We start from the raw sequence: 13109 nt of genomic DNA, 5'->3' as shown, positions 1-13109 counted from the left end.
AAATGATTGAGCTGGGAAAATCTGAATAATTTTGTGCAATACATATTTTAACAGTCAGATCGGGAAACATTTTAGATTGGGTTTAATTTATGGTATAAAAAAGCAGATAATTTTTTTTTTGGAATAATTAATTTAAGTATTATATTTGAAACAATTAATTTAATATTATATGTTCTTGTTTTCTGTCCTAGTGAGTATTTAAAGCTTGATTCTTTGAATGGAAACTAGTAATTTATTTCTTTTTGATATGATTATGAATTAAATCTAAAAGATTCATTTCTAAATTTAAATAATATTAATTATTTTATTGATTTTGAAGTTTGTAATTGCACCTGTTACTTGAATAAATAGGTTAAAGCTGCTGAAGGCATTTGAATCACGATTGATGTGGCATTATTTTAGCTGATTTATTGTCTTAGCTGTGAAATAGATTTTGGAAAAAAAAAATATATGTTGTTTATTTCCATTTTAGAATTATGATGATTGTTTACTTGTTTTTGAGCATTCGAGTTTTTAAGAGATATACTAATTCAATACTCTCTAAAATTAAGATTCCTGTGGGTAATTCTTATTTCAAACTAAAGTTGTGTTACTTGGAGCTATATTGTAGAACATTTTTTTTATTAGTGTTTTCTCATCTGTTCAAGTTTTTAAAAGATTTTTTCATCTACTTCTGTTTTCTGTTTAAAATTTTGTAGAACACCTTTCTTTGAAGGCAATATGATATGTGAAAGGCAATTCAGCTACTTTCCTAGTTATTTTTTTTTTTTTTTTTTTTTTTTTACTGAGTTTTATCTCAAGCAAAAAGCTCTAATGAAAAAAATTATAGTTTTTTTTTTTTTAATTTTTATAAAGAAAGCTTATATATATATTCTTTTTAAAATAATTCAAATAGAAGTAAAAATTACTTTCTGAATAAACAATAAATTTCCTAAACATAACCAAAAATTTAAATAAAGTTTTAAACTATTGTAAAAAACAAGATAATTGATATTTGCTGTTAAATACTTCTGTCCGTAAGTTATTAAATTTAAAGGAATAGTAGAATGCAGGTACAGTCTTTAAGGTCTATTTTTTTTTTTTTTTTTTTTTTATAATTAGCTTTATGAAATCTGTTGCAATTCATATCAGGATCAGAAGATGCTCTGGCAAAATTCAACACATATTCTTGAAGAGCATTGAAAATCCTATTAGATTTTGTTGTATATTACATTTCTTGAATACAATAATTATATGAAGAAAAAGTACATTTATAAGAACAATCAATCTGAAGGTTAAGCAAATGCACATTTTCTTCATCCATAGGAAAGGCTATTGTGGTAATTCAGCTTAGCAAAATTTTCTTTGCATTCTCTGTAGAATTTTCAAGATAGTAGTGACTTTTTTTTTTTTTTTTTTTTTTTTGTAAAATTTAAAATTAATGCTGTAACCTCTAGCCGTCATATTAGTGGTACAAGCCGTTTTACCGTCAAATGCCTTAATATAGTGGTTCATCATCACTAAAATATATTTTGTTTATTAAAAATGTACTTAAAAAAGTAAATTGCAAAAACTTTTTAACATTTTAAGAAGCATTTTTACTAAAACATGTTTTCATAGCGATAGCATATTTAAATATTAAAATTTTTTTACAGTATCAAATATGCTATATTTATGATTTGTATTAAAGTAGATCTGTATTATTAATTTTAAAAGGATAGTTCTTGAAAAAAATTCATTATACACATCAAACATCATATTTGGTAACATATTGATTGCTTTATAGAAATTGTTACTCTAATTTATCAGCAATTTCATTAAAACATTCAAAAAATTCTGTCAGAAAAACAAAGTGCAATTTCATATATTCTTTTGTCAACATTGTTATTCATGACAAATATTTGCATCTTATAATATTGTAATAAACATGATATTTAACATTATTGAATAAACTATGCATTAACTAAAATTCTTTTATTTGCTGTAAGACATATGAATTTATTTATCAGATCTATTTTATTGTAAATTTAATTTTTGTGTAATTTTAAAAATGAATCTCAAAACTATTATCTGCTAATTTTTTTCTTCTAAGTTTTCTTTTCAAAGTTATATTTATTATGCCGCTGATTTAAGTTATATGCTATTTTAAAATATGCAAAATATTCTAATATGTTGAGATTTATATTCATTTTTAAAAACTGACGTGAAATCTTGTTTATCTTAGTTCTTTTGCTTCTGTTTTCTTAATTCTCTATAACTTTTAAATCCAAGGTCTCTTCTTAAGGTAGGAATTTTGTTAGAAAAACAAGGAAGTATTTTTAATAATTTTTCTTCAAGTCACTGCAAGATAAGATTTGTGGATTTTTTATTTGTCCTTATTAGCAGTAAATCTGTTCACTATGAATGCAAAATTACAAACAAGCTAGGAAAAAACATTTATATAGAAAGTGATTAGGAACCTAACAAATCAGTTTTGTACGAAGAATGAGGTGTTAATGGCTTTATGGTTTATCATAGTTACCAAGTATTAGTAAAAGTTTTTTTTTTTTTTTTTTTTTGTCATCTAGCCATATAGAAAAAGTTTAAATTCCAGTGGAAGAATCTATATATATTAAATCTTAATCTTGTAATGTTGAATTTAATTGAAGTCAACAAATATTCTGATTATAATTACTTTTCAACACAAAATTCAAAATAAATACTTTTTCTGTATTGTGCAGTATTGATAAGCAATAACTTTTTTAAGCTGAAGAGAGTTATTTGTTATCTGTTAAAAGCTTCATCTTACTTTTATTTATAACAAAGTGGTAAATGCAGTCTTTTGTAATTCACATTATATATTGAATATTTTTGTAAAAAATCAAGTTTTTTTTTTAATCCTTGAGTAAAAAAAAAAAAAAAAAAAAAAAAAAAACCTATCTAGGCTTATTAAAACTTATCTTTAATTTGGATATGTTTACTGCAGGTCTTCAAAAGGCAAAGAATATGCAATTATTTTTTAATATACTGATAAATTTAATAGTATTTTTTAAAAATCATTCTTATGAGTTTTAGCATATGTCTTGTGAACAGGGACAAGGGAAGACATAAATGTCCTGAACTCTACACTTAGGTAGTGCCAAAACATTAGTTCATTTATGCCATTTTTTATAAAGAAAAATTTTAAAAAGAGGCAAAAAAAAAAAAAAAAAAATGTTATGTCCAAAATTACCTCTGGTATTCAACTAACCTTGCAAAATGGTTTTTTAAAGAGTATTATTTTGTAGGATGTGCGAATTTTGAAGGTAAATATTGATTTATTGGTTATGTATGTATGAAAGAGAGATAAAAAAAAAAGTATTTTGATAAAATGCATTGGAAAAGATTTTTATTGATTGGGCAATCAGTAATAAATTTTTATTTGATTAAGTTGTAAACACTTTGGTTTATTAACACAGTGAAATATCTGAAATGACATCAAACTAGAAACTCCTGAAGAATTTTTCATTAAACTTTCTTAAATAATTATCTAATTGATTAATAATAGAACCTCAGAAACTTGTCAACTCTACAACTCGTATCTTTATAATGGTCAAAATTGGTTTGCAGTAGTTCTAACCTATAAGAGTCTCAATGAGCAAATTCTATCTGGATTTAAAGTCATGCCTGTGCCAGAATACACATGCATTTCTTTTAATTTTCATTTACTAGGAATTAATTTGTCCCTAAACATTATCTAATATGAAATTATCCTACTAATATTATAATATTCAAAAGGTCATATAGATGAAAATAAATATATTTACTATTCGTTTCAGTTTCCCAAGACGATTACTTTTCGAAGATTCTATCTCACTAAGAGGTGAAATGCAGAAGAATGAGAGCATTTCCGGAATTCTTCATCATTCTTTTGCCTTGATTCTGTCCTATTAAATACTTCTTTGTTAATTTTTTTTATTTTTTTGCATGTGTATGTCAGTATCGTGTCGTTCCTGATTGTATTATTTTATTTTTATTCAATCCGCGAGTAATTCGAATTTACTTTATTGTTAAATGTACATCTCCATTGTTAATGTACATTTTTATTGTTAAATGTACATTTTTATTGTTAAATGTACATCTCCATTGTTAAATGTACATTTTTATTGTTAAATGTACATCTCCATTGTTAATGTACATTTTTATTGTTAAATGTACATCCCCATTGTTAATGTACATTTTTATTGTTAAATGTACATCTCCATTGTTAATGTACATCTTTATTGTTAAATGTACATCTCCATCTTTCATCTTTCCTCTCAACCTTATTTTGACAAATTAAACCCATCCTAATGCATGCACAAAAGGTTTTAGTATCTTGGCAAACAATATGTATGCATGCATTTGAGATAGCATAGAAAAAAATAAATACAGTGATAATTATAATTAAGTGTAACTAAAAATTATTAAATATTAAAATTATAAACATGCAGTCTTGCTATAAGGTCAAGTTACATCTAATATAATTAAGTCTTGCGTTATAAATTACATGTTGAAGATAATTTGACTTCTTGAGGGAATGCTTCAGAAAACATTCTTGCCAACTGATTGGCTTATAATTATTATAATGATGCATCTGTGGGGTTTATGTTAAAATTCATTGACGTAGTAATTTTGGGAGGCACTGAAGAAAAGAAAATTTCTTTTACCATTTAATTAATAATTACGTTTCTATTTTTTTCTTTGTGTCATCTTCTATAAAGAAAATGATTCTCTTTGAATGACCCTATGCAAAGTGAAATAGGTTAAATATTTTCTTGGTTTAACCTTTAAAAAATCTTATTAAAAATAGAAATTGTTTGAACAGAAAAAAAATTACGCATTTTAATCTTTCCTATTAAGACGAAATTAACACTAAACTCGTCGCAACTGATCAAATTATTTTCCTTTGGCAACTTCAATATATCATTAAAGTAGCAGTGCATTTAGTGTTAAAAAAAAGTCTACTTTTTAGCCATTACTTAGAAAATATACTTAAAAAACTATTGCATCTTATTTATCACACAGCTGCTAGGATTAAAGAAAGTTTAAGCAGTCAAAATTATAATTGTATTCCTAAAATAAAAATATTATTCTCAGTATTTTAAAATCATTATAGTTAATGGAATTTTTTCCCAATCAAATGAATATCATTAATATATATATATATATATATATATATATATATATATATATAATTGAAATTCTAACTCATGTAAATTCCATGTTTTCAGAAATACTTTTTGACATTGATGTGAATAGAGTGGAGTATATTATTCAAATCTAATAAATTAATAAGAACTAACTGTAGGGCGATTAAATTTTTTTTGTAATAGATTTTATTGCCATTCAACATATATCTTGGTTAGTTGTAATTGATATAGGTATAAAGTAGCTGCCTTCTAAAACATTTATTAACTAATAGCTGTTTAATTCTAGTAGCATTTTTATAATTTTTTAAATTTAAAAATGTTATTTTTTAGAACTAATTTAAAATAAAATTCTCTCAAACGTATTCCTGTCTTTCTGTTAATATCTGCAATTTTATTATTTAAATATTACCAGAAAATTTTATTTTCTTGATAAAGGTGTTCAGAGTTCAAGGTTTAACTTTAATTCCTTTAGTTTTAATGATGATGTGTAATATATGTGCATGTGTGGTTTGAAAATTCATTTTTATTTATTTATTTTTAACCTTTCCTATTCTTTCATCACTTGTAAATTCTGGAAAATGAACTTTTTGTCTGACTTCTCTTTTGAAAATTGTGATTTTCTCAAATCTATTTAATGAAATGAATTTTTCCTTCCAAAATATTTTACTATTAATTTTTTGGCTGCTTTGGATTTTTGTTTATTAATTAAGTGTATATTTATATATATTTATGTATGTGTGTATATATACACACACAATTGATTAATCTTTCTTTCTCTCTCTCTCTCTCTCTCTCTCTATATATATATATATATATATATATATATATATATAAGCAATTGTGCGATGCCGTTTGTTCTTATTATTATCTATCCTTCAGGCAAGACTTGCTTTTGTTTTCCTTCTCTTTTTTCTTTTCTTTCTTTCTTGTTTCGCTTTGGTTCTGGTGTTGCTTTCATGTTGTCTTCTGCCAAAACTCGTCTGCTTTTATATTTATTTGTTTTCTTTTACTAGAAGTCACTCATCAGAAGAAAAAAAGATTGGCAATATTTTTCTAAAATGCAATCTAATATGCTAATCTTTTCTAATATACTAAAAATTTTGAGCAATTTATAAATAAAGCTGTTTTGAAAGATTTGCATTTTGTTTATATTCTCTTGTGAAATATGGTTTTGGCACTAACAAATTGCCACTTATTATAATGCATGATAAATGATGTTCTATTAAAATGCAGTTAAGCTGGAGGGTTTTTCATTTTGGATCTTGCACCTTAAAGGATGATATAAATATGCTTATGCCTATTAGCTAAGAATGTTTTGAAATTAAATTGATGTTGATTAATTGGTATTATTAAATCAGTAATGTTTGAAATTAAAATTAGTATTTACTTTTCTGCTTAAGGTATTTTGCCATTAACTTTGTGTATTACATTTATTATATTGTGCTTTAAAATATCTTTAGAAATATAATTTGGATTTCATAACCCAATATTTTATTTGTGGAAATGCTATTTATTAATTTTTGTATTTAAGAAGAAAATTAGCCATGTTTGTGGATAATCTTTATAAGGAATGTTTGTATACTTAATTTTGGATCTTATTACTTAGTCATTTTGAAAAATGGTATTTTGTTGTGATCACTATCATACCTGTAGATATGGATTATTTATGATATAAATTTGAAAACTACATTCTTCATGACATAATTATCATTCAAATGGAGGAACTTGTCATGCCATTTTTCAAGATTTAAAATTTTTTCCTAAAAATATTTGACATATTGTGGATTGCTTCTCATCGTGAAAGCAATGTGACACAAGCCACAGTTTCATGCACTTGAAGAAGTGAAAGATTTTTAGCATAAAATCTGATGTATAAAGGTATTACCATCGGAGATATTCCAACAAAACTTCTTGTGTGCAAACATAATGGTGATCCAAAAACCAGACCAAAACTCAGAATTCCCTAGATTTTGTTTTAAATGGCTGAATTAAATCTATGAAAGTTATATAATTGATAAGAAATCCCAGCTGCTGAAAGATTTTGCATGCATTCCCCATAGAGTCTTTACATTTGATAGAATTTTCTATTTGGGCTTTCATTTTCAGTAAAGCTAACCTCGGATGTCTTTACGAACTCTTCAAATTACTCTTGTACATACTGCTCAATTTCTTCATTTACATTTGATCCTATTCAAAATATCATGCTCAGCCTTTTTATTCTTGTACTTAGGTAATATGTACATTTTTTTTCAGTTTTTTTGTGTTGTGAATTTATAGATTCTTTATATTTTTAATTATTTAATAAAATACAGACTATGTTTTTGCATTTGCATTATTTGAAATTTAGGGATTCTATAATTTTTATATTTGCCAAATGAGCTCCATTCCTCTATTTATTTATTGTTACCCAATAAATACTTGAAACTATTTTTAAATACTTGAAACTATTTTTTTGGCAGCAGCTGAAATGTGCAGTGCCAGCTCATCAACCAGTGCTTAAATAATTGCAATAAAGAATAAAAGCTGTTATAATCATGACTATTCAATGCTCCATTTATGGATAAGAAGCAGAAGATTTTATAATTGCAAATCCAGTCTTTAGTTTTGAAATTCCAAAAGCATTAAGAAATTTTATTATCAAAATATATTTAGAAATACAAAAATATAAAATCTTTACAAAAAAAATTGCAATATATATATATATATATATATATAAACACAACTTTGCAAATGCTTGGGTGAAAAGAAGAAACTTTTGTAATGAACTTAAATTTATTTTATCATGAACATCAATTAAATATGAATTTATTTGTACAAGGAATGAGAGATTGAACACAATTGTTCACACCAGAACACAAGAGAAAAGGGATAGAAATTTTTCGCTTTAGTGGTTTTACTTAGAGATTTTGACAAGGATTTCTTTGACACATGTTGATTTAGGAAAGGGAATGTTGGGTATTTTTGAAAGGAATGCTTAGGTATTAGGGATTTTCACCTTTTTGCGCATAGAGGATGTGTTAAAAGTAATGAAATAAAGTGTGATTTGGAACTGGAAATAAGAGAAATTTTAGGATAAAGTAACATGGGCTAATTTAAGATAAAAATAGGAAATTAATTAGGATTTAAATTAAGAAATGTCTTTATATGCATATATATCAGCAAATTATTAAAATATTATTAATGCATACATGATTGTAGATTCAGACTTATTTTAAAACTTGCACACACACACACATATATATATGAGAACATTACTCAATTATTGTTGGTGCATGTATGATTGCATAAAAATTAATATGTCAGAAGATTGAAATGCTTAATATATATTTTTTTATTTTTTCATCATTTATGTTTTGAGGTCATATGACAAGTTTTTATGTCATTTTTGACTTATGTATCAATTTCTCACTTTAATACTAAGCTGTTTAATATGCTTTTTGTTTATTTTCAGGCTTCTGTGCTTCAAAGAGCCAATTCCATTTCTCATCAGTTTAGCAACAGTAGTAATGTTCCGCAATCTGGAGTGTTGAATGTTTTCGAGCCTTCTGAATCCTCTCATAAAATTAAAGTATCAAATAATGATGATGATGTTTCAAATAGTTCTCATTATATATTTGAGAACAATTTAGTGACTAATGAAGAATGTATATCTCATCAAATTCATAATAGCCATGTGGTGGTGTCAAGTTCTGTATCTGGCAATCATCAAGGGCAACCAAATGGAAAATACTTAACTAATTCTGAGTATGATAACTGTGATAGAAATACCTACACATCATGGAGTCATTCAGCATTTGCCCAAAGACAGTCATCTACATTTTATGATCAATCGGTAAATTATAGCGTTTTTTAAAATTATAATTAGGCATTCTTTTCCCCCCTTTCACAGCTTTTTTTTATAAATGCTATAGTTTGTTCTGTGACTCTTAGAGAAATAAAAAGCAGCAATTTAACTCTTTACTGGGAAGGTGAAAATTCTGGATTTAAGAGGTACTGTTTACAAGACCATTATTCTTTTTGAGGATTCAAATAAAATTCTCTAATAAAAGTACTATTATGGGATTCTGCTTATATATTCTGTAATACTTCTATCACTATAAAAAAAAATATATTTTTTTTTTAATTTTACAAAATATTTCTAGGAAAAAATGAATTAATTTGCAATATAAATTTTTTTTTGGTAGTTGACTTTAATGGATACAATAAAACACAAGAACACTTACACTAAAAACATAGTGTAATTAAAATTTATCTAGTAAGGTCACAGATTGTAAAAATTTTCCATTATAAGAAGGAAAAAAATTGGCATTGGATAAAACAATCCTATTTTTAGCTGAAATATTTTCAGATTACATTCTTTTGTGCATATATAACGTAATTTCCAATCAATTTTGAAAATGCTGAATTTTACAATATCTGTATAAATATGTAGAATTCCTTTTTTTCTGGTCCACAAAAATAGCATGCTTTAAATCTTGGTTTCTTCTGGAATTATCTACCTTTCATGAATCTCTACATCACTTTCTAAAATTTGTCAAATTACTATGAACAATTCTTGATATATTCAAGGGTATTTGATTCTTCTTAGTTTATAGATAATTAATTCTCTTTTGAGGGCTTTTGAAAATGACTTTCTTTTCATAACTAGATTTATAGGGTGACTTTGAATATGCATAACCACTAGTTTATAGAAAATAGTCAAGGGCCATCACCTTATTCATCTTTTGCATGGATATGCAGAATTTAATTCAATAAATGATCATTTAAAACTTTTTTTTATCTGGAATAATAATTTTTGGATAAAAATGGTTCACTTTCTTGTTGATTTTCTCCTTCAAATGTAAGCAATTCAAAATAAATCTAAGAGACTTTTATAAAAGAAATCTATTTATTACTATCTATTTTATATTTATTTTCCATTACTAAATCACTTCCTAATTTGTTTAGATGCCTTTTAAGTTTTCCATCATAATGAAGATCAGAAGTTTCGATTCTATTTGGAAGACCATGTTTCAGTACCAATTTCTAAGGCTTGGTCATTATTAGATCACTAGCAGGAAGATGTGCAACTATGTGAAAGCAAACAATTGGAATATATATAAAAAAAAGCAAGCAAAGGGACTTAAAGAAAATGTATACCTATAGCTAAGGCCACAAATTGAGAAGCTATAGGCTGAATCCATTCATTTGATCCAAGTATAGAGAAAGGAGATGGGAAAACTATCCTTAGTGGTCTGTCAGACTGCATCTCTCCAGTTGAGGATTAATAGAAATTAAATTGGACAGATAGTCATTTTCAGTACGAAAAACTTGCTTTCTTGTTCAACTAAGTGTACAATGAAACACAATTGTATGAAAGTTTTAATTTGTGCGTACTGATGTACATAATTTGCTGTTTATATGTTCCTTTGTTGCAAAATGTATTAATCTTTTGAGAGGAATTTTATGAACATTTCCAAGATATGCAAAAGATTTATTTTTAATATCGGAATATTACAGAGTACTTTAAATAAGATTTACATTTAAATTTTGTGGAAAGTAAAAACGAACATTTTATTTATGTATTTTGTGAACTATGCCATGTTTTAAATTTGGATTATATGGATGATGACTTTAGAACTGGATAGTGTGTTTATCATCTTGCGATTTTAAAATTCATTTCTATTTTAGGAATGAAATCAATATATGCAGTATATTGTGCATTTTTACTAGTTGGCATATGGATTAATTTTCATTTAAATATTCTTAAATCAGAATAATATTTTCAATAAAAATTGTTAGTAGTAAAAATTCAATACTTTAATATAATATAGGTATTTTTGCATAAACACTGGTTTTGGGCAGGGTGCATCTAAGAGAGATGAAAAAACCCCACCTCTTCAAATCCGAAAACTTACATTGTCTGGAATGCTATCTGTGGTTTTTTTTAAGTAAAAACTTATCTAGTCTTTCCAAAAAGGTAATTATAATATAGTAAAAGATTATATTCAAATCTATATTTAAGACGATAGAAAGCGATGGGTGGATGAATCCTCCCTTATTCTGTCTGCTTCAGCTAATGGGTCAAATGCTTTTTAAAAAGTTATTTCTGAATCGCAAAACACAGAAAAGAAATGTTCCTAACAAGATGGGTTGAGAGGTAAGATACTCTTCTTATTTTTAAAGAAATATTCTTCTTGGTCATGACCTTATCTGAAGCGATGGTTGGTAATAAAAGCAACAGACTGTGAAACATGAACTGAAGCATGTATGTATGGTTTAGCTTTGCAAACAAGAGAATCTATGCTTTGAAGTAATCAAGTATTGCTTATTTCAACACTGATATTTGATGAAATGCTATAAAATCTTAAGTTGGATTTTTCATCTTCATTGATCCACATAAAAATTATGATTGAGGTTTTAAAAAAGCATAAGAAGATATACAGTTTTATAATTTGTGAATATTTTAATTTATGTAAAAAGTGTCTAATGATATTAGTAATAAATTCTTCAGTATTGCTTGCAGGTTTAGTGATTCTTTATGTAGGCAGTACTGAAGAATTATTTCAGATGTATCTCTATAGTTGATCATTTGATTTGCAAATTAGAGGTAAGGCTTCGCTGAAACTTATTTGGATGTTACCTCTTGAAAGTATTATTTCTATCTTCAAAGAATGCGACCCACAACAGTAATTATAATATTATTCAAGCAACTTTGAAGCATTTTTCTTAAAAATTCTAAATTCAGTTAAAATTAAGGTTTGAAATGTGGTGAATAAAATGAAAATGTATTTGTTAGGAAACTAGAATTAATTGCTGAAAAGTGCAATAGGTACAACTATGGCAGTTTAAAAAATATTTTGAATGATTCCTCTGGCAGCAAACACAGCAGTGAGGACTTTTAACATGATAATGTGGTAGCTGGTGTACTGTATGAATTGTGACTTGGAGAATGCCATCTACATAATGAAAAAATTTTTCAAATTGCGCTATAAGGAGAACTTATTAATATCATTAAATGGTTGTAGTTTGTCCAAAAGTATTTGAGTCCTGGAGATCAGATTTTGTGATGTTCATTTATCAGATAACATTTTTGTAAAAAAAATCTAGGATTATAATTTTATTGATCTAAATCATTTGACTCATCCTTTAGAAGTATTATTGTTGTGTCAAGCAGCATAATTTGGTATTATTAGGAAAAAATTAATATTTTAAATCTGCCATCAGTGTGTATATATATATATTGCCTGAAATGCCAAGTTCATCAGTTTTCAGGTTCTTCACTGTTTTGGTTATTGATTTGACCGTCGTAATAACTCAGCAGTCTCTTGCTTTGTGAATGGCAATCGAAGCAACATTGGTGAATACATTGCAAAAATTAATTCGAACACTCTGCACTAGCTTGTCTCATAGGAGACAGCTTTGTAGTTTTATGAGATGAAGCTTATGTGTTACGAAATGTTCAAAAACTTGTTAGCTGTTTTAACATTTAGTGTACTGATGATTTTCTAAGGAATTTAAACTGCTACTGTAAAAGATCCTTTGAACAATGGTGATACATTTGGCTTTATGTTATATATTTTTTCAGAATATTGAAATTGAAAAAAATGTTTTATTTTAGTTGGAATTTTTTAAAGACTGTCGAAGCTTCAATTAATTTGAAATCTTATTTATTTAAAGCATTTTTTTGTACAGAATGAGTAAGTTTTAATAATTTTTTTAAAAAAACCTTTTATGATGTAACTTTTATAATGGCTTTTAAAAGAGAATTCAATTAATTACTGTTACCTTGTTACTTATTCTTTAAGTAGAACTATCATAATAATTCATTAAGAATATTTAGGAAATTATTTAATAAAACATAAATTATATTACTTTATTAATGAAATATATATAAAAAGTTCTCTTTTATATCTTGCTTACTTGTTGAAATTGCCAATACATGAGATCCAAAACTTAGGGGGAAAAACCCTGATAACATAAGCATAAGGACTAAAATAT

At 26.0% G+C, this 13109-nt stretch overlaps 1 protein-coding gene across 1 annotated transcript in view; it reads left to right on the top strand.

Moving 5' to 3' along the window:
• Nucleotides 1-13109, top strand: part of LOC129959939 (uncharacterized) — a 54434-nt gene that overhangs the window by 878 nt on the left and 40447 nt on the right. Inside the window, exon 2 of the mRNA XM_056072855.1 lies at nt 8581-8961. Within this exon, the coding sequence (XP_055928830.1) occupies nt 8581-8961 (381 nt within the window). The remainder of the gene's footprint in view (nt 1-8580; nt 8962-13109) is intronic.

This window comes from Argiope bruennichi, chromosome X2 (assembly GCF_947563725.1).
Source record: "Argiope bruennichi chromosome X2, qqArgBrue1.1, whole genome shotgun sequence".
Taxonomy (NCBI): Eukaryota; Metazoa; Arthropoda; class Arachnida; order Araneae; family Araneidae; genus Argiope; species Argiope bruennichi.
This window is presented reverse-complemented; position numbering and strand designations above follow the sequence as displayed.